Here is a 25,734-nt window from a genome sequence, read left to right on the forward strand (position 1 = left end):
GCTTTTAATCTATTTATCTAGGAGGCTGCATGGCACATGAAATACATAATATAGAGTAGGACCCCCCTATCGAGATTTGCCGTGACGTGGCAGGGGCGGCTCAAAGAATTGATCAATTATTTGCTAAAAATCTCATTTTGTATTATAGTACAGTTGGAATAAATCCATGTATTTGCAATTTTTTATATGATGCATGCCACTCTCAGATCATGCTGGCTCTCTTTTCATAGGAGAAGGTGCAGGTTCCCCAGCAGCACAGAGTATTTCAGGAGAGGAATGTGCTAGTTCTTTGGGAGGAGAGCGCCCCATACATTTTAGACTAATGTCAGCCGAAACCACAGATATTTCAGGGTTCGGCCGACCTATAAGGAATGTCCGATTTCGGAGAGTGAGGATTCGGGAGTGAACAATCAGCCGAATCATCACTATTTATTGTTTGTGAAGGAACAGATCCCCGAGCAGCACAGAGTATTTCAGGGAGCGTGCTCAGGGTCATTGATGCATCCGTGCAGGAATCTAATTTAGTTATGAACAAAGGGTGTTAATGAAATGTGAGCAGTTCCCCAATTAATAATAAATTGTGAGCGCGACGCGCGGTGTCCAGGGCGACCCTGTATTTGGGCTGGCCCCGGGCCCGGGCTCTGCACGCTCAGCTGGCATCGAGCTGTCCCCTGCAACCTGGCAATGATTACAGTAGCCAGAGGAATGATTAAGCTGAGGACGAGCCCGGGCATGCTGCTGCCCCTTATAAGCCCAGGGCTGGACGGGCATCGCAGGAGCAGAGCGGACCATACGTGCCATCCTGCCGCCGGGCACACAGGTAACCACAATCCCTATTACTAATCCCTAATAACCCCTCAGGTGACCACAGACAGGAGCGGGCACTGGGACGTCTACGGCGACTAAAATAATCGTTTCCAGAAAATTGTGCGCAGAATGTCGCTGTGAACTGCACCGTGTGAACGGACCCCAACCGTGTATCCAGCTGCTGTGACGGGCTGGGGGTGAGAGATTTGCATCCATTAACCCTGAACATACCACAGCGAGATGTGATACATTCCTGGCCACGGTGTCATGTCTGGAATCTCTGAGATGTCAGTGGAAGCAGAATTTAGTGCAACATTGTATCACGCCGGCATCTCTGGGAATTGTAACCAGACGGTATCATTCATGATGGGCTTAGATACGCAGCGCAGCAGACATAACTCAGACAGAAGAGGCTCCTGTGCAAGAACACCATATGGCCCTCACAGCCCAATCGCTCAAGTCCTCCTGTTTTTGAGGTAGAAATAAGCCCCCAACCTCTCGAGCCCCTGTGCGGCTGCACCAAGATGCCCCAATGGTATGTCCACCTCTGAGACAGTATCACAAATGATAGGATTAGATACACAGCTTGGCAGACATTACACAGACAGAAGAAGCATCTGTGTAAGGAGACTATATGGCCCTTTGCAGTGCAAGAACTCATCATAATGCACAACTCCAATTGCTTTGGAGGTAGATGTGGCCCCTTCACCTCTCCGGGAAGTTGCACCAATGGTATGTCCACCCCTGAGACAGTATCACTAATGATAAGATTAGATACACAGATCAGCAGATATATTTTACAGGATTAGATACACAGCTCAGCAGACAGTATCGTACTTTATAGGCTTAGATACACAGCTTCGCAGACAGTATTGCACATGATAGGATTAGATACAGCTCAGCAGACAGTATCACACATGATAGGATTAGATACATAACTCGGTAGACATTATTGTACTTTATAGGATTAGATACACGGCTCAGCAGACAATATCACACAGGATAGGATTAGATACACAGCTCAGCAGACAGTATCACACAGGATAGGATTAGATACACATCTCAGCAGACAGTATCACACAAGAGAGGATTAGATACACAGCTCAGCAGACAGTATCACACACGAGATGATTAGATACACAGCTCAGCAGACAGTATCACACAAGAGAGGATTAGATACACAGCTCAGCAGACAGTATCACACAAGAGAGGATTAGATACACAGCTCAGCAGACAGTATCACACAGGATAGGATTAGATACACAGTTCAGAATACAGTATCACACAGGAGAGGATTAGATACACGGCTCAGCAGACAGTATCACAGAGGAGAGGATTAGATACACAGCTCAGCAGACAGCATCACACAGGAAAGGATTAGATACACAGCTCAGCAGACAGTATCACACAGGAGAAGATTAGATACACAGCTCAGCAGACAGTATCACACAGGATAGGATTAGATACACAGCTCAGCAGACAGTATCACACAGGATAGGATTAGATACACAGCTCAGCAGACAATATCACACAGGATAGCATTAGATACACAGCTCAGCAGACAGTATCACACAGGAGAGGATTAGATACACAGCTCAGCAGACAGTATCACACTGGATAGGATTAGGTACACAGCTCAGCAGACAGTATCACACAAGAGAGGATTAGATACACAGCTCAGCAGTCAGTATCACACTGGATAGGATTAGGTACACAGCTCAGCAGACAGTATCACACAGGATGGGATTAGATACACAGCTCAGCAGACAGTATCACACTGGATAGGATTAGGTACACAGCTCAGCAGACAGCATCACACATGACAGGATTAGATACACAGCTCATCAGACAATATCACACAGGATAGGATTAGATACACAGCTCAGCAGACAGCATCACACATGACAGGATTAGATACACAGCTCATCAGACAATATCACACAGGATAGGATTAGATACACAGCTCAGCAGACAGCATCACACATGACCGAATTAGGTACACAGATCGGCAGACATTATTGTATTTTATAGGGTTAGATACACAGTTCAGCATACATTATCATACTTTATAGATTAGATACACAGGTGGGCAGACAGTAGTGGATAAACAGGATTAGTGTCAGATTTTCGGCGTGGTACGATGCTTGCTAATGGACCTTTCATGGTCGGTGGTCCGCTGACATTTGGTTTCCCCTTGGAATGACTGACATATTATTTGGGGAGGTGGATGTTGCTAAGATGACATCACTATGGATTAATGTAACTTCTACCCTTTAATCCTCTAAGTATCTGGTCGTCTCCACAAATGGACATGTTGAAACTTGCAGCCGTGGCCTTATATCTCCGATTACTTCGGATAATGGACATGTATCACAGGCTTAGATACAGGGGGAGCTGGCGGTGGAGGGGGTCATCTGATATCAGGAATGTTCCCCTTCTACCTCTGGCTCCTGCCCTATACCCGCTGCCGTCTGCCCACCGCCCAGGAGTTTGCTGGGTATCGGCCTCCATGAGGGCACATTACTGAGGACTCCTGCTGGTACATTGTAGCAGATCTTCTGCTTGGTGAGTGTTCTCTGCGGTTTCCTGCCATTGTCATTGCTGTTTATATGCATTTATAGAGAACGTCCTCTGATATCGGTGGCATCAATGGTTTGTTTCTGCTGGACATTTTCAAGATCTCTGCTTGCTGTTAGTAAATAGGAACAAGTTCATATTCAGCAGCTACTTGTAGGTGATTGGATAAAAACATGCAAGATAGCTCCATAAGGAAAGAAATCTATCCCTATAGTGCCATGGTGTACGTGTTTCTACCCTTCAAATAGTGGCGTAACTTGATTTCGATGGGCCCCGGTACAAAATTTGGACCTGGGCCTTTCCCCCTCGAGGTACAGGATAAGTAAGCTGACACTTGGCTCTTTCCCTCAGCACCCAGCTTTCCCATACTCCGATATCCCAATATAATATCCAATATTATAATGCATCTCATACTCCTCCATATATTATAATGCTCTTCCAATAGTTATCCATATATTATAACGCTTTCCCCATAGTCCTCCATATATTATAATGCTCCTCCCATAGTTATCCATATATTAGAATGCATACCCCATAGTCCTTCATATATTATAATGCTCCGCCCATAGTTATCCATATATTGTAATATACCCCCCATAGTTATCCATATATTATAATGCATCCCCCTTAGTCCTTCATATCATATAATGTATCACATAGTCCTCCGTATGTTATAATACACTCCCCATGGTCATCCACATATTATAATACATTCCCCATAGTCCTCCATATATTGTAATACACTCAGCATAGTCCTCCATGTACTGTAATGCACCCCCCCATAGTCCTGCATATAGTTTAACACACACCCATGGTCCACCATGTATTATAATGCCAACTCCTAGTCCTCCATATATTATAATACACTCCCCATAGTCCTCCATATATTATAATGCAGCCCCCATAGTCCTCCATGTATTATATTGTACCCCCATAGTCCTGCATATAGTTTAATGCAGCCCCCATAGTCCTCCATATAGTATTATGTAGCCCCCATATAGTATTAGGCAGCCCCCATGTAGTATTATACAACTCCCATATCGTTTAATGTAGCCCCCATATAGTATCATGCACCCCCATATAGTAGCATGCAGCCCCATATACCATTCTGCAACTCCAATATAGTATAGCACCCTCATGTGGTAGTATGCAGCCCCCATATAATATTATGCAGCCCCCATGTAGTAGCATACAGACCCCATATAGTATCATGCAACCCCATATACCATTCTGCAACCCCCATATAGTATTATGCACCCTCATGTAGTAGTATGCAGCCCCCATATTGTTTAATGCATACCCATAGTCCTCTGGCCACCGTGACTAAATACATACTCAATTCTCCATGTTTCCCCACTGTTACAAAGTTTATGCGTAACTTACAGTTGTGCAAAAGTTTGGAAACTGTTATTGCTTTATACCAGTCTTGTCCAACTCCGCCAACTTTTTGAAAGTGGGGAGGGAGGTGCGGTTGAGTTTGGCCGACAAATTTATCAAAATTTAGACCACAAAATTGGCAGCTGAAAGATATGTGAAACGAAGAGACAAGACGCCTATCAATGACTCCTGCGTGCCCTTTTTTATGAGTATATTGGTTACAGAACTGTCCATTATACGATGATTTACATAACGCAGGATGGTGGCACTATACATGACGCAGTTTTCTTCTGTCCCAGTCTCCAGGGCAGGACAATGGCCGATAACCCTCCGTCTCCTCCTGAGGACATCATGACCCTAGCGGCTGCAGGAGATGCTCATTCCAAGTCAGGTCCTCTCTCGAGTCGCCGCCATTCTCACTCCATAGAAATGCCCCCACGCCAGCTGGCACGTTTGAGAAGTATCGAAGAGCACCCCGCCATGTACTCACGTCGCAGCTCGGTGGTCAGCAACCTGAACATCCCTTTCTCCCGCAAGAACTCGCTGTGCGCAATGGGCTCCAACAAGCGCTTGTCCTTGGGGCCCTGGGCGCATTATGGACGGGTTAGTTTTTCAGGTCTTCCCCTCTATCAGCCCATTAAGGAGATTCAGTATGAAAACACATACAAGATGGGCCCCGACCTGGACTGCAGGTTCAACCCATGCCGGGCCCAGAAAGCTCTGGAGAACATCCTGAGAAACTACCTGGTGGACACCAAGTACAACCCCCATCACCAGCGGGCAGCTGGCCCAGAATCTGTCCGACATCATCCGCAGCAAACTGAAGGAGTTCACCCCTGCCCGGTACAAAGTGGTCTGCAGCGTCTTCCTGGGCCAGATGTGCCACCAGGGGGTGAAGGTGTCCAGCCGCTCCCTGTGGGACCCCCAGAATGATAATGTCGCCGCGGCCTCGTATTCGAATGCCACATTGTTTGCGGTGGCCATGGTGCACGGGCTGTACTATGAATAATGGCGCCATTCACTGTGTATAATAAACTCATATTGTGTACATGCGTTGTGTGTATGGTCAGGGGGGCACAGAGGAGCCACAAAGGATAACTAAAACCAGGACCCTCTTGTATTGGGACATTACTGATACAGGACAACCTCCTTCTAATTGCTTGCAGGCCCCCAAACTATTCTTCCTACTTGTCTGCTAATATTGCAGAGTGCATAGAGGGGAACCACTATTTAATTCTGCAAGATTTAAGAGGAAAGTTTGAGCTGAAGCCCCCCCCAAATTCCCCATAACAGCACCATGTGCAGCCCCTTGTTCTGCAACTACAACTCCAAGCATGCCCTGACTGCTACAATCTAGTACTTTCTTACCCGACCACAAGTTTTTAAGACCCCATCCCCCAAACTTTCATTATTGATATACATAGAATGTGTGGAAGCTTTGCATATATAGTTTAAAAGGGATTGTCCAGGTACAACAGCTGTAGTCATCAGTATGAGATCGGTGGGGGTCCAATGCTCTCACTTAGCCATTTCTGCCAAATGTAAACCCTTTGTATGGAGCTGCCACCCCTCCATTATGGTACGTGGCAGCCACGGCCAAGAATTGCAAAACTCTTCATAGGACTTGGGAGCCATTCTGCAGTAACCTGCAGTGTTCTCTATACATCGATAGGGGTTCCTTGTATCTCCGGCCAAAGTGTCCATCCTTCAGAGCAGATAACTGATCGTTAGATCTCATAGGGGAGATCACAGATCTCATAGGGGAGATCACAGATCTCATAGGGGAGATCACAGATCTCATAGGGGAGATCACAGATCTCATAGGGGAGATCACAGATCTCATAGGGGAGATCACAGATCTCATAGGGGAGATCACAGATCTCATAGGGGAGATCACAGATCTCATAGGGGAGATCACAGATCTCATAGGGGGAGATCACAGATCTCATAGGGGAGATCACAGATCTCATAGGGGAGATCACAGATCTCATAGGGGAGATCACAGATCTCATAGGGGAGATCACAGATCTCATAGGGGAGATCACAGATCTCATAGGGGAGATCACAGATCTCATAGGGGAGAGCACAGATCTCATAGGGGAGAGCACAGATCTCATAGGGGAGAGCACAGATCTCATAGGGGAGAGCACAGATCTCATAGGGGAGAGCACAGATCTCATAGGGGAGAGCACAGATCTCATAGGGGAGAGCACAGATCTCATAGGGGAGAGCACAGATCTCATAGGGGAGAGCACAGATCTCATAGGGGAGAGCACAGATCTCATAGGGGAGAGCACAGATCTCATAGGGGAGAGCACAGATCTCATAGGGATATATCCAATTGATACATAGCGATTTGGATATATCCAGTCCCTACATAGTTACACATAGGGATAAGTACAATAGTTAAATACAAGGCACAGACAGGTGTCCCAAAAAAAAAAAAAAAATCCCCCACAAACCTTACATTTTAAGGGCCCACTCACACCATGATATAAATTACACGCAATGCTTTATGGAGCCACATGCAATTTTTATGGATACATTGTAATTCTGTAACAGGATATTAAATGATTAATGGCTGCAGGGGAGGAACGGGACAGGTTTTTTTTATATTGTCCTGCAACCTTAGCATTAGTTCTATTTTTCCTCCATTTACACAAAGCTACATAGAAAATGTAGTGATTAGGGGGAAGTTACATGGCACTAAACTTAGTTTTACTGAAGGAATTCTCACTTTGGGTGTGTCCAGAGACAAAATGAGAGTCACATCGCTCAATCCACGCAAGGCAAGTCACATTACTCAACAGTTATGGTCTCTGCCGCCTTGTAGTGCAGTCATTGCACAGATGCTGTACCCATAATTATTTATTATTATAGCGCCATTTATTCCATGGCGCTTTACAAGTGAAAGAGGGTATACGTACAACAATCATTAACAGTACAAAACAGACTGGTACAGGAGGAGAGAGGACCCTGCCCACGAGGGCTCACAGTCTACAGGAGGAGAGAAGAGCCTGCCCGCGAGGGCTCACAGTCTACAGGAGGAGAGAGGACCCTGCCCGCGAGGGCTCAGTCTACAGGAGGAGAGAGGACCCTGCCCGCGAGGGCTCACAGTCTACAGGAGGAGAGAGGACCCTGCCCGCGAGGGCTCAGTCTACAGGAGGAGAGAGGACCCTGCCCGCGAGGGCTCAGTCTACAGGAGGAGAGAGGACCCTGCCCGCGAGGGCTCAGTCTACAGGAGGAGAGAGGACCCTGCCCGCGAGGGCTCACAGTCTACAGGAGGAGAGAGGACCCTGCCCGCGAGGGCTCAGTCTACAGGGGATGGGTGATGGTACAATAGGTGAGGATGACTTATCCTCATGAGCCATCGGAGATGTTTAGCACTGGATATATTAATAGGGATGATCAAATATCAAATATTCAGCTTTGCTAATATTCAACGAATAGGTTGCCGCTATGCAAATATTGAAATGCGCAATGCAAGTCTATGGGAAGCCCGAATAGTTGCTATTCGGGTTTCCCATAGACTTACATTGCACATCGAATATTTGCAAATTGTTGAATAGCGGCAACCTATTCGTCGAATGTGGGCATAGCCGAATATTTGAGGTATTCGATCATCCCTAATTATTAAATGTATATCCATCTGATGTCTATGGGGAGAGACTGCTAGATTTTTAACACCCAAATCCTTATAAGCTGCCATCAGGTGTCAGGCAGCAGTGCACTCATCTATTCTGAAGTGTATGGCTCACTCCAAATGATCCACAGCCTCCTTCACACGTCCGTGTTTCTGTACTGGAGACACTTCAGACCCATAAAAAAAAAAAAAATATCAATGGGTACACACACACACACACACACACACACACAGTGTGACCCTACCAGAGAAAAGTGTCATTGACATAATGTACATTTTGCAGTCTGATATTATTCAGACAGCATGAGCTTCTATACTTGCCTGTCCCTGGTGCTGCTGGGTCCACAGTGTACTGAATATGCATGAGCATAATGAGCAGGCCCTGAAGCAAGTGACAGCAGCACAGGAGACAGCAGCTGGAGACGGGAGTATAGAAAATCATTTTTTTGCATGGATGTGTGAGAGGCCCCAGGCTGTGTGCACACATTGCTTTTTTTGGTGCAGTTTATTGCCCAAGTCTGCATGTCCATCCTTTGGCCCCATGCACATGCTGCAGGTTAATAAGTTTTTGGTTTGTAGTGATCTTTTAATCACAAACTGCATGCTTTGCCTTCCCCAAAGTCTGAAGATTTCAGATTTGCTTTGCGCATTTTTGGGCTGCATTTGTGGTGACCACTTAGGCTGCACAGTTTTTTTTGCCATCAGGCATTCCAGCAAAAAAAAAAAAACAAAAAAAAAAACAAAACTGATGCAACAGATCCGGTGAAAAAACGGATCAGTTTTGACAGATGCGGTGTGATACTGAGCATGCCCAGTTAAAAAAAAAAAAACGGATCCGGCGGCCAGATTTGGTTTTTGCCGCATTACGCCAGATCGGCGTCTATAGGCTTCCATTATAAAACACCGTCCGGCGCGATCCGTTTTTTTACCAGACACAAAAACATTCAATGTTTCATCCGCCTGCCGGACAAGTAAATTTTGCCGGATCCGGCAAAAAACGGATTAAACGCAAGGCCATCTGGCACAATCCGTTGCTAATGAAAGTCTATCGGGGGGGAAAAAAAAAAAAAAAAAAAATCCGCCGGCAGATGCACAATCCAGCAAAAACATGAAAAACGGATCCGGCCTGATTGCAAAAAAACTGGTGTGAAAGCAGCCTAAAACGCAGCATGTCAGTCTTTAAGTTTCTTCACCCATTGATCTAAATGTGTGGTCAAAAAAGGTTGACCACAGGGTACATTTGTGGCTACGACAAAACTTAGGCCAAAGGCTGAGCATTCTGAACTGCTGTAAGCATGTTCCTTCTTTTACCCCCACCCTTGCAGTTTTGGGTGTAGAGAACACACAAAAAAAAAAAAAAAAAAATATAAAAATACAAAATAAATAAAATTATATAAATTGCGCATTGTTTTTTGTAGCAGAAGACTTCTGTACCTAATCTGCAGTGTGGGCACATGGCCTAAAGATTCTACTTCATTGCCTTTCCAATGCCTAAATTCAGCATTTCCTCTACAGATGGAGCAGGGTTTGTTTCAGCGTGCATATTTCTGATCTCCCCATATCACGCACACCTTACATCTCCAGTACACAGGATTAGATTAAACGCATAGAATTACACAAGAGTCCATTGTTTGACTCCTCATCTAAAGATTAAATCTAATCCTTTACCATACTGACTTATTAGACAAGGCTGAACAACATATCCCAGCCCAGTCTGGATGTATCATCTCTACACATCACCAGGACAATAGCCAAATATATAGAATTAAACCCTTATTTGCCCCAAATGAACCAAAAAGAGATTTTTTTGCAGTTTTCAGATCTAAAGTTTTTTTATTTGTCATATTTTGTATAAAACTTTATTTTAACTTTTGCTTTGATTAATGTAAATCTAAGAAAAAAAATACATTAAAAATAAATACATTTATAAATAAAACATAAATAAATGTTATTATGCAATGGAAGAACAAATATAACAGTAGTGGGGCCCGCACTGCTCTCGTGGGGGCCCTGTACCATGAAATAAAGACAAAAAAAATTTCAAGTAGCAGCCTGCACTCTGCAGTCCTCCGCTCTGGAGGGGTCTGTACTCTCCTCATGGGGGAAAACCAGACTCGATATGTAGCGTATAAGAACGTGGGGTGTACGGGTGCGAGGGCATTACAAGTGCTCTGATCACATTGATCTCTGTATATATAACCTTCTATACAGAGATCAGGATTCACAGATTCAACCCTACGTCTCTAGAGGGTCTTTGGTAGAAGAAGTCACGAGAAACCAAGAAGATGGCCGTGTTTAAGTGTTAGTGAAGTTAGGATTCTTCTTTTTTGCTTACAACAGCAAAGTCAATAAAAAAATCAAAGAAGCCTTTGGTAGTAATGTAGTGCATTAAGTGAGGTGGGAACCATCGAAAGTATGAAGTGTAACTCCGCTCTGCAGCACGAGGCATTTATTAGGATTTCCCCCATGCAGTTTGTAAATTTGGAGGATTTGCCATTGCACAATTTGCAGGTAGAACATGAGCAGAGCTACAAGTTGGCAGACGTGGGCATTTATGGAATGGAGTACCCCCCTTACATGAGATGGCAATTGAGAATAGACAATAGGTTTGCAAGACGCTGTTCTTGTATGCCGCGCTGTTGGCCGGGAGCCCTGCGAGACGCCTCATATCCGCTCAGGTGCAAGTCAACGCAAGGATATTGCACCAGACTGGCTACTGAAAAATGCAACAGCTGGGAAAACTCCCATCCAACGGCCACAGAATCCAGACATGGCCGCAGCAACCAGGTCCTGAGAAGGGCTCTAGATGCCAGATTAGCAAGATTGATACTTGGCATCAGGTTGACCATTTTGGAGCCCAGCATGGAAGATTCAGCTCTTCACGGAGCATGAGGTTTCAGGTTTGTTGTTACAGGGGATAACATTGTTGCAACCAAAGACAATGACAGCTATATTGCACCTGTGTCAGCAGTGACGTGTCACCCATCTTTGACCCTTGAGGGTCTGAACTTTGGAAGCCCCCCAGCAGCTGGTTGTATTGTGTCAACAACACCCTGATGAATGGGTGTTTAGCAGCCGGAATAAGAGCAAGTCAGCAGCTTAACGTCCCCGGCCCAAATCTACTTAATCCTCTTGTGTGGAGCTTAATACAGTAAGCGAGCTGCCAAATCCACTGATCAGATAACTTACCACGACATGGGCAGGAACGTCCAGTATATGCAATCCACAAGTCACCCAAACGCCTGCAGTAAACCAGGTATATCCCATAACCTTATATCACCACCACCACGTGTGACGTGTGCAGGACCGGCCACTGCCAGGCCCCGGTGAAGCAAAGTCAAGTGAAGGCAACTTCAAGAATTCCGCTACAGAGTTTGTATTTCAAGCACCAAAGAGCTCTCAAGAGCCTTGGATTGTACAGTCCAGTCCTCCAGATAAGACCCTGCCCCATATCCCCGGCAGGTAGACCTGGCCGCCACAGTGTTAAGAGCGGGGGAATGGCATGAAGGATGCAAGTATGGGTGTAGGAAAGATTTACGACTCAGACTTCTGCTCTAGAAGCTTCAGGGTGTACTTTAGGCGGTGGTACATGTCGGAGGAGCAGCCGCTTTCCACCAGGGAGCTGAGCAGGAAGGTCTGGGAGCTGCGGTCACGGTTGATGTAGGTGAGCAGGTACATGTCCTGAGGTTTGCTGAGTATGAGCTTCGTGTGATCGTTGTAGAAGTTCACCTGAAAATTAAGGGGATATCGATCAAAACCAGAAAGGGATGCAGAGAACAGCGCTGCAAAAATCTGTGAGCACTGTTACTAGGAGGTGAGCACTAATCTTTAGTCTTAAAAAGGGGGATTTTATACATTGACATCTCTGATCAAATAGAGCCTAAATGATAAGCTGAGACCACAGTACCAGCCCATCCGTGCAGCACGGTATACCGCCCCCAGCCCATCCGTGCAGCACGGTATACCGCCCCCAGCCCATCCGTGCAGCACGGTATACTGCCCCCAGCCCATCCGTGCAGCACGGTATACTGCCCCCAGCCCATCCGTGCAGCACGGTATACTGCCCCCAGCCCATCCGTGCAGCACGGTATACCTCCCCCAGCCCATCCGTGCAGCACGGTATACCTCCCCCAGCCCATCCGTGCAGCACTGTATACCCCAGTGCAGTACTGTACTTCCACCCCTATTGATTCAATTAGGAGTTGATTTATAGTATGTAGTTATAATTTGAAAAACACAGTATTGTAAGATGCACTGTTCCTCCCAATTTGCGTGGAAAAGTAGCTTACTGGAGCATGGTGGCAGGGCCGATGTGGTGGGTGGGCAGTGCAGCAGGGACCATCCTGAGGGTCAGTGAGGGCTTCAAATAATTGCACCTGGAGTCTGTGCGTGTGCAGATGGAGCCCTCGGCTCAAGATCTCATCTACGCATGCGCTGCCTCCGGCCCACTGATCTCCAAGCAGTGGGCTTAAAAAAAGGCACCTGGAGGTGGCATGTGCGCAGATGAGATCAGCTTGTAATTGATTAGATTGAACTATTGGCACGTGCCAACCCTGGGTGCCATTTCTTTGAAGCCCACACCGCCAATAGTCTTGATGCGCCTGCAGCGAGCATCTGGGACACATGCCGCACCATCACCCTACTCCAGCACTGCTCCTGCCTCCTGTGGCTTTGCTCTACCACATGACAAGACACTACTGGATTATAAGACAGACCCCTTTCTCCACCCCCCCTAAATTTGGGATATTGCTTCTAAAGTGAAAAATATAGTAATTCCTGCACTGGAAGAGAAAAAAAAAAAAAAAAAAAGTTGCTTTCCAATTTTTTCAAAATATCGTTAACTTTCTCCCTTCCTTCCCTTGTGGGTTTCGGGAGCAGAAACCTCATTTGGTGCACATAACTTAAGGACTGCATCCTAAGGCACGGTCATAAGTGGTAGAGATGACTGCGGGGTTACAGTGACCCTGGGGAGTATATAGTGTATACCAGGAGTCCTCACCTGCAGGGTGCCGTTGTTGAAGAGCATCAGCAGGGCATGTTCAGTCTTCACCCATTGTAGGAGCAGCAGCAGCGGCCGGCTCCCCTCGTCCTGACATGGCAGATCCCCTCCCTACAAACACAGGAAATCGTAAGGAGCCGTTACAGCCAAGAAGATTGAGGAATGGCAGCGATTCAAGTGATGAAGGTGAGCGGACACCAGAGCAATCTACAGCCATCACTTCCACTGGATCCTCAACTGGTTATATCACATTCCTGACCCATGAACACCAGAAACCGCCAACACGAGGCGAGAATGGAGACTGTTTAACCGTTAAACCACACCTTAAGATGTCAGTGGACATTGACGAGGACACCTACAATACCAAACCTGCCAGACTTTAGTTCTTTGGGAACTGAACCAGCAATTGCAGTATATACTGAAAGCATAGTTCTCCTATGAAGCCTAGCCGGTGACTGGGCTTCACAGGAGGATCAAGCATGCAGTTACAGGTGGAGGTGGGGGGGGGGGAGCTTTGGCTGCCACGTTTAAGAGAAAGTGATGCATTTAGATTTTGTATTATGGAATCAATTTTTAATACAAAATTAGAGATTCACTATTTAATTCTATTTTACTCAAACACTGGGGCTGCCATCTTGGATTTGTAGTGTTTAACGGTCAATTACATCAAATATGCACATGGACTGTTGGGGGGGGGGGGGGGGCCGGCGCAGAGCCTGACTATCTTCCATCTCCTGCACTGTGGCTGCTCCTTGCTGTGACCTCGAAATGCCCCATGGGCTGTCCAGATGACCGATCTGGGAGGAGACTGCCGCCATCTTTGTGGAGCCCACACTATACTCTGCATTCCACTTCACCCGCTCTGCACTTGGGTCGTGATTGCAGCCGACGTTAGCTGTGAACACCGGCAGCTCCTCCAGTCACTGTACTCAGCAATGATAGGAGTAGCTGCTGAGACCCCAGGCTCACAGGAGGGGGTGCCCGGAGTGGAGGTTTGGGATGGGGTGAGTGTTGGGGGAGCAGTGATCGCAGCCCAACATCTATAGTACAATGCCTGGCTGCAGATCACTGCCGCTGTGTTTAAAGCTAAGATCACTGCACACAGATATAGCAGAGCTGTAACTGTATGCAGCACAGTATATTATGGGGTGCAGTATTTATTTGTGGAACATAAGTTTCCAATTTTTCATATACAGTGGTCCGAAAGTAGGTGGACAGAAAACATGGTGCAAAGTGAAACTGACTCCGTTGTCCTTAGCAACCAATCAGATTCCACCTTTCATTTTCCAAAGAGTCTGAAGAATGAAAAGTGGAATCTGATTGGTTGCTAAGGGCAATTGAGTCAGTTTCACTTTACACCATGTTATTTTTGGTCCACCCACTCTTGGACCACCCTGTGTGTATAACATTTATATTAGAAATAACTGCTCTGTCAGCAGCAGACACCGAAGCCCAATAGGATATATACAGTAGTCATGAATCCATAACTTTATGGTATATAAAAATGAGAATTTGGGGGGGGTTAGAAATTTGGTGACAGACATTAGCAGGTGCCAAGAAAACAGACATTGAGGGATTAAGTATTGTAGATTCAAATTGACGCAGTGGAAAGTTAATCTTAACAGTTTTGCATTTGTTCTGACATCTGTCATGTAAATGTTAAATTTGAGATGCAAATGAGTATTCAAATGCAGCTCCTATGTGGTTGCCAATAGCGCACCACATCCCAAACACTCACCTTCATGAGGTTCTTCTCCATGTATGTGGCAAAATACTGCAGGATGCTCATTTGGCCCTGGAGCTGCTCCGGTACGGCCGAGGCCGGGAACACAAAGTGCCGGCTGTTTGTCAGGTTGTAGTGGACATTTCTATGTTAGGAAAGAAATCAAATTACATTTAGATACATTTGTAGTAACCAGTATTTTAAGGGCTGGTCCTGTGACTTTATTTTCAAAATGACTATGGAGGAGATTTTGTACCGTGACACCCTTTGGTTTTGAGGCATCAGGCGCCCTCCGTAATAGGTGGGTGAACAAATAAGGGATGCAAATCTGAGGCAGGGCCCAGGTCTGAAATGCATAGTGATGTAGAGTCAGATCCATACCTGCGACTGGCTGGTAGAACCATGTGGGTGCCATTGTTAAAGAGAACGCCGATGCTTCGATTGGACAACTGGTAACCGAATCCGTACTTGTTGGAGTAGTCTACCCACTTTGACACCCACATGAAGTCCTCATGTTTGGTTAAGGGGGTGGGTTTCCCTTCGCCTAGGGAGACAAACCATGACCATTACAATCCAATCTGTCAAGAATTGTTGATGACCAGTGTCTACAGGAAAACTGGATATGCACCTATCGGCATGGAAGATAGACAATTCTTGAGGACTTCTAGTGCCGTCTCCATAACACCAGACGCAGTCACACAATCTTCAAAACCTATAAAATTAAAGACCCAGTGAGCAATGGTCAGACTGAAGAACCATCAAAGAAGACGGGACATTGTCACTTACCGTCACTGCTGACCAGGCTCCCACGGATTGACCTGGACACAGACTTCCCAGAAGCCTCTTCTGTCAAGGTTTCTACTGCGCTGCAGCTGAGGACATGGCCAGTGACTGGGGCCGCGGCCTGCTGTCAGAAGAAAGGGCACAAGGTGTAATAAAGATGCCAAAACCCAAGAGTCTCACAAAGGACCTATAGGAACATTGCTGCTCAGTGAGCCATAGGGGCCATTGTTGTGGCATGATACTTTGTGCCAAAAAGGGAGCGTGGATGCCGTCAGCTAAGAGGCGGCTCTCAAGGCTCCAATCCAGCAGCCACAGATTGCTCATGTGCAGCTTAGGCCGGAGTCACTTGCAAGTGGCTCGCTTAAGTCTTACATTACCCCAGCACCGGTCTACCACTCTGGACAAAAGTCTCCGCTGCATAGAAGTACATGCAGTTGACCCACTCCTGTCAGGAGAGGGCGGCCGTGCCGGGTGATGCAATGAAAATCACTCGCAAGTGTGACTTCGGCCTTAAAAAGGGTCCAGCAAACCAACATCTACGAGGGAGACTTGGGAATAATGACTTACAGATCAGAAGGCATTCAGCCACCAAAGCTTGAAGATTGCCAGATCGGGGAATTTTAATCTCAATTACAAAATGAAGCATGATCCTTTATTTAATGCCATCACCTATCCCTTGTACAAGTGGTTTACAGTGAGGTGGGAGGGTTGAGAGCAAAAACACTCCAGTATCAAATGCTGGGTCTCCCCTTAAAAAGGACCCCTTTAGCTTTTGTCGTCACATACCTCATTCCCCTCCACAGTTTTGTAACTGAGCTGTCGGCAGATTGAAGTCTTCACCAGACCAGTCACCAGCTTAGATATGTCATCCTTCTCGTCGGGGGAACCATTCTTTGCTGCAAAGACAAACAAGTGTCAGGACGCAGATCTGAAAACCTGCTGAATATGGAAATTCATTACAGCTCTTGCAGGTTCAGCAGAGCCGATTGACAATTCAGTGATGTGAGAAGGGATTTTTTACTAGGATAGACCCTCTTTTTTTAAAGGGGTTGTCTACTTTGACACTATTGGCCTATCCTAAGGCTAGGTCACTGTCCGATCGGCTGTGGTCCGAAACCGCATCCCAAAGAGCAGCTGATCTGGGTATTTGCAATGGCAGCAGGAAATGCTCAGCTCCGGTGCTGTTTTATCTTCTGATGGCGGCCACAGCTGGGTACTGCACATCCGCCCCCTATTGATTAGAATGGAAAGGAGATGTGCAGTACCGGCCGCTATCAGAAGACAGAGCAGCACTGGAGCTGAGCATTTCTGGCTGCCTGCTGCTGGGACCGAGAGCAGCTGATCTGGGTATTGGCAATGGCAGCAGGAAATGCTCAGCTCCGGTGCTGTTTTATCTTCTGATGGCGGCCACAGCTGGGTACTGCACATCCGCCTCCTATTGATTAGAATGGAAAGGAGATGTGCAGTACCGGCCGCTATCAGAAGACAGAGCAGCACTGGAGCTGAGCATTTCTGGCTGCCTGCTGCTGGGACCGAGAGCAGCTGATCGGTAGGGGTGAGATGTCAGACCCTGTCCGATCACACATTGATGACCTACCCTAAAGGATAGGTCAATATCAAAGTAGTGGATAACCTCTTTAAAGGGCTTAAATTGAAGATTCAAGTCAACAGGAGGTCGATCTTGGGTGCAAGGAGTTGCACTCTGCTGAGCTAATGTCCATGGCTTATTCCTAGACATAAATATTAAAACACCCCCTAAACCAAAAAAAAAAAAACCAAAAAAAAACACCCCTAAGGCTGCTTTCACACATCTGGTTTGTGCTGAGTGGCACAATCCGGCTCAAAAACCTCTGCAGCGGTTGCGGCGAAAAAAACTGGATCCGTTGCACAAGTTTTTCCATGCGGCCCGTCCGGTTTGACGGATGCGGCTTAATATTGAGCATGCGCAGTGCAAAAAAACGCATCTGGAGTTTTTTTTGCTACAGGCCGCCGCATCCGGCGTCCATAGGCTTGCATTGTGAATTGCGCGATGTGGTTTTTCACCACACCAAAAACGTGCCAGGCAACGTTCCATCCGGCCACCGCATAGGCTAAATATGCCACATCCGGCAAAAAACGGACGCAACGCAAGGCCATGTGGCATAATATGGTGCTAATGCAAGGCTATGCAGGAAAAAGAAAAAAAGTTGCGTTTTTTCTGCAGAGCCCCGTATTGTAACGCACTGCAAAAACCGGATGTGTGAAAGCAGCCTTATTCAGTAAAGAGGACCCTTTCCCAGTGACAGTTACCATGGACTATGTATAAGGGAACAAATGTTGCCTGCTGGAAGCAACAGCATATTAAGAGTTGGGCCCTAGAATGCAGCCAATTCCGGGCCCTAGAATGCAGCCAATTCCGGGCCCTAGAATGCAGCCAATTCCGGGCCCTAGAATGCAGCCAATTCCGGGCCCTAGAATGCAGCCAATTCCGGGCCCTAGAATGCAGCCAATTCTGAGTCCGTAATTACAGTAGCAGAGGAAATCGGAGGCTGGAAGCCGGAGGCCACGGCGTTATCAAGTCGGTGATCACAGATTATACCGTTCACTTTCGTTACCTTTAGACTTTCCTTTTCCAAACAAGCTCTTGGCAACTTTGGTGAGGAGGCTCTTGGCAGGGTTGGGCGGGTGCAGATCCGGGACCATGACACAGCTACTTGGAGGCAACTTCTCTGGGGTGTAACCCTGAACAGGATCATAAGGGTTAATGTACTTGCAAGAGGAAATAAAGGATTTCACATAAAATGTATGGAAGATGGGAGGACGCACCTTGGAGAAGAATTCATGCTCGATGATTTGGTCGAGTGTCAGCCGCTCGCTGGGCGTGCGCTTCAAGATCCCCAGGATAAGCTGCTTGGCGGAGGACGAGAGGCAGGCGGGCAAGGTGTACTTCACCTGCTTGATACAGCGGTAGGTCTCCTTTAAATCTGAGGTTTCAAAGGGTGGGGTGCCACAGAGAAGTGTGTACCTGGAGGGAACAAGGGTCAATTAATGAAATTTATTTCTATATCGAGCACAATGCAGACATTTATAGACCTTGGCATTTCCTGACACTTTCCAATAGCTTTACTGACGTCAAAGATAAAACGAGTCATTAACCCACAAGGGACTGACATTAGGAACATTCATTCTGCGGTAATTAGTGCAGTGTTAGCAGATGACACAAGTGATGAATACTCCTGGGGCAGCCTCATTTTCCTGCCAGGGAGGAGCTGGACTCATCATGGGCACTAAAGATGTGCCAAAACATCAGAAAGTAGCGCAGCACGTCGGTTATAAGCAATGCCACAGGCTTCCTGTGTGACGCCAAACAAGAAAGGCAGCCGAGAAACGAGACCGTTCCACCGCAGCTGAACCCACGCCTGCTCCGGAGCGACACAACCACTACTTTACTTTTTCCTTTCCCTTTTATAAATAAAAAACACCTACATGACACATCCTAGAGACCAGATGTCCGACTCCGGGCCGTGTCCTTGTCTGTGGAGGACTTCAGGGGCCAAGTAATTTGGGGTCCCACAGATTGTTCTAGGAAGGAGACCAGAAGAAATGTTAAAATGCATAAACCTAGTGACATTCCCCAGTCTCCCCATCCCCCTATGTTGGGAATTTGCATCCTGTGCTTTAAGACCCCACAACTACTCACTTCTTCCTCTGTTCTGGGGGCTCCAGCCTCGCTGCCAGCCCAAAATCACCAACTTTCAGCTCCATGCTCTCATTGATGAAAAAATTTCCTGTAAAAATAGCAGGCGGCAACAGGTCAGGGGCGCGCAGGCGGCAACAGGTCAGGGGCGCGCAGGCGGCAACAGGTCAGGGGCGCGCAGGCGGCAACAGGTCAGGGGCGCGCAGGCGGCCTAAATCCTGATCTAATGCACATTACTTACCCAATTTGAGGTCCCGGTGAATGATTCCTCTCATGTGCAGGTATTTAAGGCCAGAGATGATTTGCTTCAGGTAATACCTGACTTCGGGTTCCAGCAGCGTGTGCCGTGCCTTCCAGATATGTGCAAGAGACTGCAAAAAAATAAAGAGCCAACACATTCATTGCAGCCGCTAAACCTGAAAATCTTGAGCCCCAGAGGCAGACAATCCCCGCTGCCTGTGCAAATAACCAGCTGGAAACAATGACCTGAAGATACTTTGTATCTGGAAACATTCGTGGGGGCCTATATCCTGTTACACAGTAACGCTGCGGCACGATTAGATCTAAAGTCTCATTATTACTCGAGAGGAATCCATCAGAGATTGAATTTGTATAATCTCCAGATCAGGTCCAGTCCACTGCAGCCCCCTCCCGTTTCTATACCCCCCACCCCCCGCTTTTGTTCATCTATAGACTATCCAGCAGTAGCGCCATGAATCAGCGGTTACAGCAGGCGGCTTTGTACTCCCTAACATCTGTATTGTGTCTGGGGAGACCCAGGGGCCACAGAAGAGCTGGGATTTATTTTTGGAGTCTTTACTACAAAGAGCCCTCAGAGCAGCTGCAGTGCGCGCCGGGACGTACAGCTGGCTGCGTTTCACTGGGACCCGGGTGAGGTTACATATTTCCACAAGGGCGGGGGTTGTGTAAATGTAACCTGCACAAAGGGGCAATTCTAGACCCGATCGCTCGCAGCCGTCTGCCTCCTCTGTACAAAGCTGACAGCTGCCTCCGTGCATGTGAACGAAGCCGACGACAGCGCTGAGTAAACCTTCCATGACCGGGGCACAAAGCTGCAGCCCGACACTCACTGCAGTGCACCGGGCGAGTACACCGACACCGCAGGAGACGTGCACAAGTCAGGACATCAGGCACATAGCGCCAGATACCAGAAAGACAAGACTTACTTTGCGGCTGCAGAGCTCCAGGAAGATGTAGATGTTCTCAGAGTCTTCAAAGTGGTGGGAAAACCTCACCACGTGTTTGTGATAAAGCTGCCGGTGAAGGTCGATTTCATTCACAATCTGCAGAGAGAAAAGGTTTGGATTAAAAGGAGTTTGTTATTTAAGTTTGATAAAAAGGAGCCCGATACATTATGCACGTGATCACAGCAGATCACATCCAGGAATAAAACTAGGATTACAAGAATAAAACTGGGATTACAAGAAGTTTTAGATGACTAAATGCAAAAGTGACCAATTCTTCACATCTCCCTGAGAACCAGTAACAACCGTCCTCATTTTCTCACACTCATAGGATATGAATTACAGTGTTTTAAAGTTGGCAGATTCCTTTGAACATCTCAGAAAACAAAAGGCTCATGTCCTTTAATTGCAGTTGCAGAACTGGGAAAGTCCAGCTCCTTAAAAGCCCATGAAACCAGGGCCGGGCCTTGCATCTACATTATGCTATTAACCCTGTGCAGGCCATCTATGCAAGCAGATTTTTTTTAACTATTCCTGGTCATTCGTTTCACTGACCCACCATATTCTCACCTTTTCCCGCTGATGAGGTTTGGCTACACGACTGTGCGGAATGACTTTCACAGCGTAGGTTTTATTAGTGGAAACCTCGGTCATTTCATAGCATCGAGCAAATCCACCCTGCAACAAACAATTTCTAATGAACATAGGGTTAAATTAAACAGTTTGCCCAAAAGCAATTAGAGGTACCCCAACAAAATATAATTTAGTTCATATATTAAATAACAAAGTGATGAGGGATCGATCCAATAAATCTTATGTACAGGGATTCAGCTGGCTGCAGACTATCTGATTATTATATTCCCATATAATGTCACTTCCTACCCCAATACCTGCTGGTTAACATTCCCAGCAATTATGCTGCCGGACATGTTTCGCCATGACTGGCTTCAACAGGGACTCGGGCTATAGTTAAGATCAGGCTGAAGTCAACCCCAAAAAACATGAAACATTTAAATTCACTGACATTAAGCAAATATTGAAAATAGGAAGGACTTTCAGTCTTTATTTTAGGTCTTATGACCCTGACGTAGTGAGCGCATTATAGCACTTATCAGCCAAGGAAGGATGTGGAAGGGCCGCGTTCTCCTTGCAGGAAACGTCCAGCCAGATTCCCCCCGTCCGGACTGATAATCAATGACAGCTTAAAAATAACAGCATGTGATCTTAGCGCTTCCTCTACATGAGACATTTATAGATCCCCCTCCCCCCTATAAGTGATTATTTAGTGTCTGCGGAGGCAATAATGGAAGATGGCTGCAGACAACGCACCCATAATAGCTGCTCAGTCCATTAACCGCTGCAGCGCACAGATTACAGCAGGGGATGCGGAAATCCACGGTCAAGATCAGATCATTGCCAATACATTACAGAGTCTCTAATGATCAGATAGGAGCAATCACAGCCATTACTGAGCCCCCTCTAATGATTGGGGGGTGCCCAGGAACACTACATTGTAACCAGCAGTGAGCAATGGATGACTGGTGCATAAATCAGATTCCTATATAGAGAGACGTACCCTCCTCATATTCAGGGAAAGGCCATGACTCACAACTTTACCCTCCAACACCAATTATTCAGAAGTGTCAGCTGCACACCTACTCTGCCAGTCACCATGCTCACATTGCAAACACTGAGCATAAACTCACCGCAGGAACCAAGCGTCCCACAGCAGAACAATGCCAGGCAGCAATGCCACACACACACACACACACACACAGGGCAGCGCGCCCCCCCATCCCATACACAGGGCAGCGCGCACCCCCCCCCCCCCTACACACAGGGCAGCGCGCACCCCCCCCCTACACACAGGGCAGCGCGCACCCCCCCCCCTACACACGGGGCAGCACCGCACCCCCCCCCCCCCATACACACGGGGCAGCACGCACCGCCCCCCCCCATACACACGGGCAGCTCACGCACCCCCCCCCCCCCCATACACACGGGGGCAGCACGCACCCCCCCCCCCCCCCATACACACGGGGCAGCACGCACCCCCCCCCCCGCCCCCATACACACGGGGCAGCACGCACCCCCCCCCCCCCCCCATACACACGGGGCAGCACGCACCCCCCCCCCCCCCATACACACGGGGCAGCACGCACCCCCCCCCCCCCCCATACACACGGGCAGCACGCACCCCCCCCCCCCCATACACACGGGGCAGCACGCACCCCCCCCCCCCCCATACACACGGGGCAGCACGCACCCCCCCCCCCCCCATACACACGGGGCAGCACGCACCCCCCCCCCCCCATACACACGGGGCAGCACGCACCCCCCCCCCCCCCCATACACACGGGGCAAGCACGCACCCCCCCCCCCCCCATACACACGGGGCCAGCACGCACCCCCCCCCCCCCCCATACACACGGGGGCAGCACGCACACCCCCCCCCCCCATACACACGGGGCAGCACGCACCCCCCCCCCCATACACACGGGGCAGCACGCACCCCCCCCCCCCATACACGGGGCAGCACGCACCCCCCCCCCCATACACACGGGGCAGCACGCACCCCCCCCCCCCCATACACACGGGGCAGCACGCACCCCCCCCCCCCCATACACACGGGGCAGCACGCACCCCCCCCCCCCCATACACACGGGGCAGCACGCACCCCCCCCCCCCATACACACGGGCAGCACGCACCCCCCCCCCATACACACGGGGCAGCACGCACCCCCCCCCCCCATACACACGGGCAGCACGCAGCCCCCCCCCCCCCATACACACGGGGGCAGCACGCACCCCCCCCCCCCATACACACAGGGCAGCACACCATCTGCTCTGCCACCAGGTACATAAAGGCCTGAGCTAATTGTATATAAAACAGAATACACCAATGTCCAACATAATCCACAGACACTGCAGAGAGCAGCGCAGCACACAGGGGGCAGCACACGGGGGGGGGGTCCGCAGCCTCCTGCAGGGACACATTGATATTCCAGACCCATCACCACTGGATGATGACACCACCAGAGCCAGCACAGTGTGCACCATGCACAGGGCCAGGATGGAGATTACAGGGGACGCATCTCAAAAGGGCAGAATATAGAAGAAACAGGTATAAAACCACAAGGAAAGCATTATGGGGCTAGTGCATTCTGGGACTTTTAGTTCTACAACACCAGGATGTATAATGGGGTGCCTCTGCCCCCCCCAATGCATCAATCTCCATCAGCAGCCCCTGACCTCTGCCAGAAGGGTCACACATAGCAGTGGGAAGAATGGATTTGGAAACACGCACACTAAATATACTTATATACAAGAACGCAGCAGCTCAGAGCCCCCTGTGCACACACTATATATATATATATATATATATACATATATACACACATACATACATACATACAAGAATGCAGCAGCTCAGAGCCCCCTGTGCACACACACTATATATATACATACATACATACATACAAGAATGCAGCAGCTCAGAGCCCCCTGTGCACACACTATATATATACATACATACATACATACAAGAATGCAGCAGCTCAGAGCCCCCTGTGCACACACTATATATATACATACATACATACATACAAGAATGCAGCAGCTCAGAGCCCCCTGTGCACACACTATATATATATACATACATACATACAAGAATGCAGCAGCTCAGAGCCCCCTGTGCACACACTATATATATACATACATACATACATACATACATACAAGAATGCAGCAGCTCAGAGCCCCCTGTGCACACACTATATATATACATACATACATACATACAAGAATGCAGCAGCTCAGAGCCCCCTGTGCACACACTATATATATATACATACATACAAGAATGCAGCAGCTCAGAGCCCCCTGTGCACACACTATATATATATACATACATACAAGAACGCAGCAGCTCAGAGCCCCCTGTGCACACACTATATATACATACAAGCAAGAATGCAGCAGCTCAGAGCCCCCTGTGCACACACTATATATATATATATATACATACATACATACATACATACAAGCACGCAGCAGCTCAGAGCCCCCTGTGCACACACATTGGGGTGCAGAGCGTTTATACGCCATCTACACTGCCGCATTCATATTTCATTCGTTTTTTATTATTTTGGAGCTTTATTTTCCTGTAGGCGCCCCCGTCACACGCCCCGGCGCTGCTCACCTTGCCCAGGGTCCTGCCCCGCGTATAGCTGCGTCCGGTCAGGGGGTCAGTGATGAGCTTGCAGGGGGCCGGCTGCCCCGGTCGGGGGGACTCTGGTTTGGGGGCCGCCAGCAGAGCGCTGGGGTAGGGCTGGATATAACAAGCAGCCTCCATCTCTCTCCTCCGCCGCCCGCAGCGCCTCTGCCCCGGACCCCTGCACACAGCTTTTATGAATGAGAGCGTGACGTCAGGCGCATGCGCGCAGTTTTGAGGGCGGGGGCGAAACGAAGCCACGTGTCTCCTCCTTCCTCCTGTCCCGTCTGCCCCGCCCACCGGCATGTAATAAACACGCCCCCTGCTAGTGCAGTAGTATAAAGCCGTATATTCTGCGCCTGCAGCAGCCTTATAGCAGTATATACTGTGCCTGCACCAGCCTTATAGCAGTATATACTGTGCCTGCACCAGCCTTATAGCGTATATACTGTGCCTGCAGCAGCCTTATAGCGTATATACTGTGCCTGCACCAGCCTTGTAGCAGTATATACTGTGCCTGCACCAGCCTTATAGCAGTATATATTGTCCCGCAGCAGCCTTATAGCAGTAGATATTGTCCCGCAGCAGCCTTATAGCAGTATATATTGTGCCGCAGCAGCCTTATAGCAGTATATATTGTGCCACAGCAGCCTTATAGCAGTATATATTGTGCCGCAGCAGCCTTATAGCAGTATATATTGTGCCGCAGCAGCCTTATAGTAGTATATACT

The 25,734-nt window shown here is 48.1% G+C and overlaps 2 protein-coding genes across 2 annotated transcripts; one reads left to right on the plus strand and one right to left on the minus strand.

The window, feature by feature from the left end:
- The first annotated feature begins 705 nt into the window (after positions 1–705).
- On the plus strand, positions 706–5,802 carry DYNLT4 (dynein light chain Tctex-type 4). Its single transcript, XM_075321191.1, is given in 3 exon segments — positions 706–820; positions 5,045–5,526; positions 5,528–5,802. Coding segments are annotated over 3 exon segments (840 nt in total). The 3' UTR covers positions 5,771–5,802.
- Positions 5,803–10,219: 4,417 nt separating this feature from the next.
- Positions 10,220–25,212, minus strand: PLK3 (polo like kinase 3). Its single transcript, XM_075320512.1, has 15 exons — positions 24,992–25,212; positions 21,361–21,468; positions 20,773–20,889; positions 19,827–19,956; positions 19,589–19,676; positions 19,375–19,470; positions 18,715–18,913; positions 18,504–18,630; positions 16,696–16,805; positions 15,913–16,033; positions 15,755–15,838; positions 15,508–15,670; positions 15,142–15,271; positions 13,404–13,514; positions 10,220–12,133 (listed from the first exon to the last, which is right to left on the minus strand). Exons 1-15 carry the CDS (start codon positions 25,142–25,144, stop codon positions 11,939–11,941), a joined length of 1,932 nt encoding a protein of 643 aa, XP_075176627.1. The 5' UTR covers positions 25,145–25,212; the 3' UTR covers positions 10,220–11,938.
- Positions 25,213–25,734: the final 522 nt, after the last annotated feature.

Source organism: Anomaloglossus baeobatrachus, chromosome 8 (genome assembly GCF_048569485.1).
Source record: "Anomaloglossus baeobatrachus isolate aAnoBae1 chromosome 8, aAnoBae1.hap1, whole genome shotgun sequence".
NCBI classification, from domain to species: Eukaryota; Metazoa; Chordata; class Amphibia; order Anura; family Aromobatidae; genus Anomaloglossus; species Anomaloglossus baeobatrachus.

Coding starts and splice junctions, on each gene's coding strand:
- PLK3 (XM_075320512.1), bottom strand. CDS start 25,144: ATGGAGGCTGCTTGTTATATCCAGCCCTACCCCAGCGCTCTGCTGGCG. Junction 19,957..20,772: donor TGGAGCTCTGCAGCCGCAAA/GTAAGTCTTGTC, acceptor ATTTTTTTGCAG/TCTCTTGCACATATCTGGAA. Junction 18,914..19,374: donor TGGTCTCTAGGATGTGTCAT/GTAGGTGTTTTT, acceptor TGTTCCCTCCAG/GTACACACTTCTCTGTGGCA.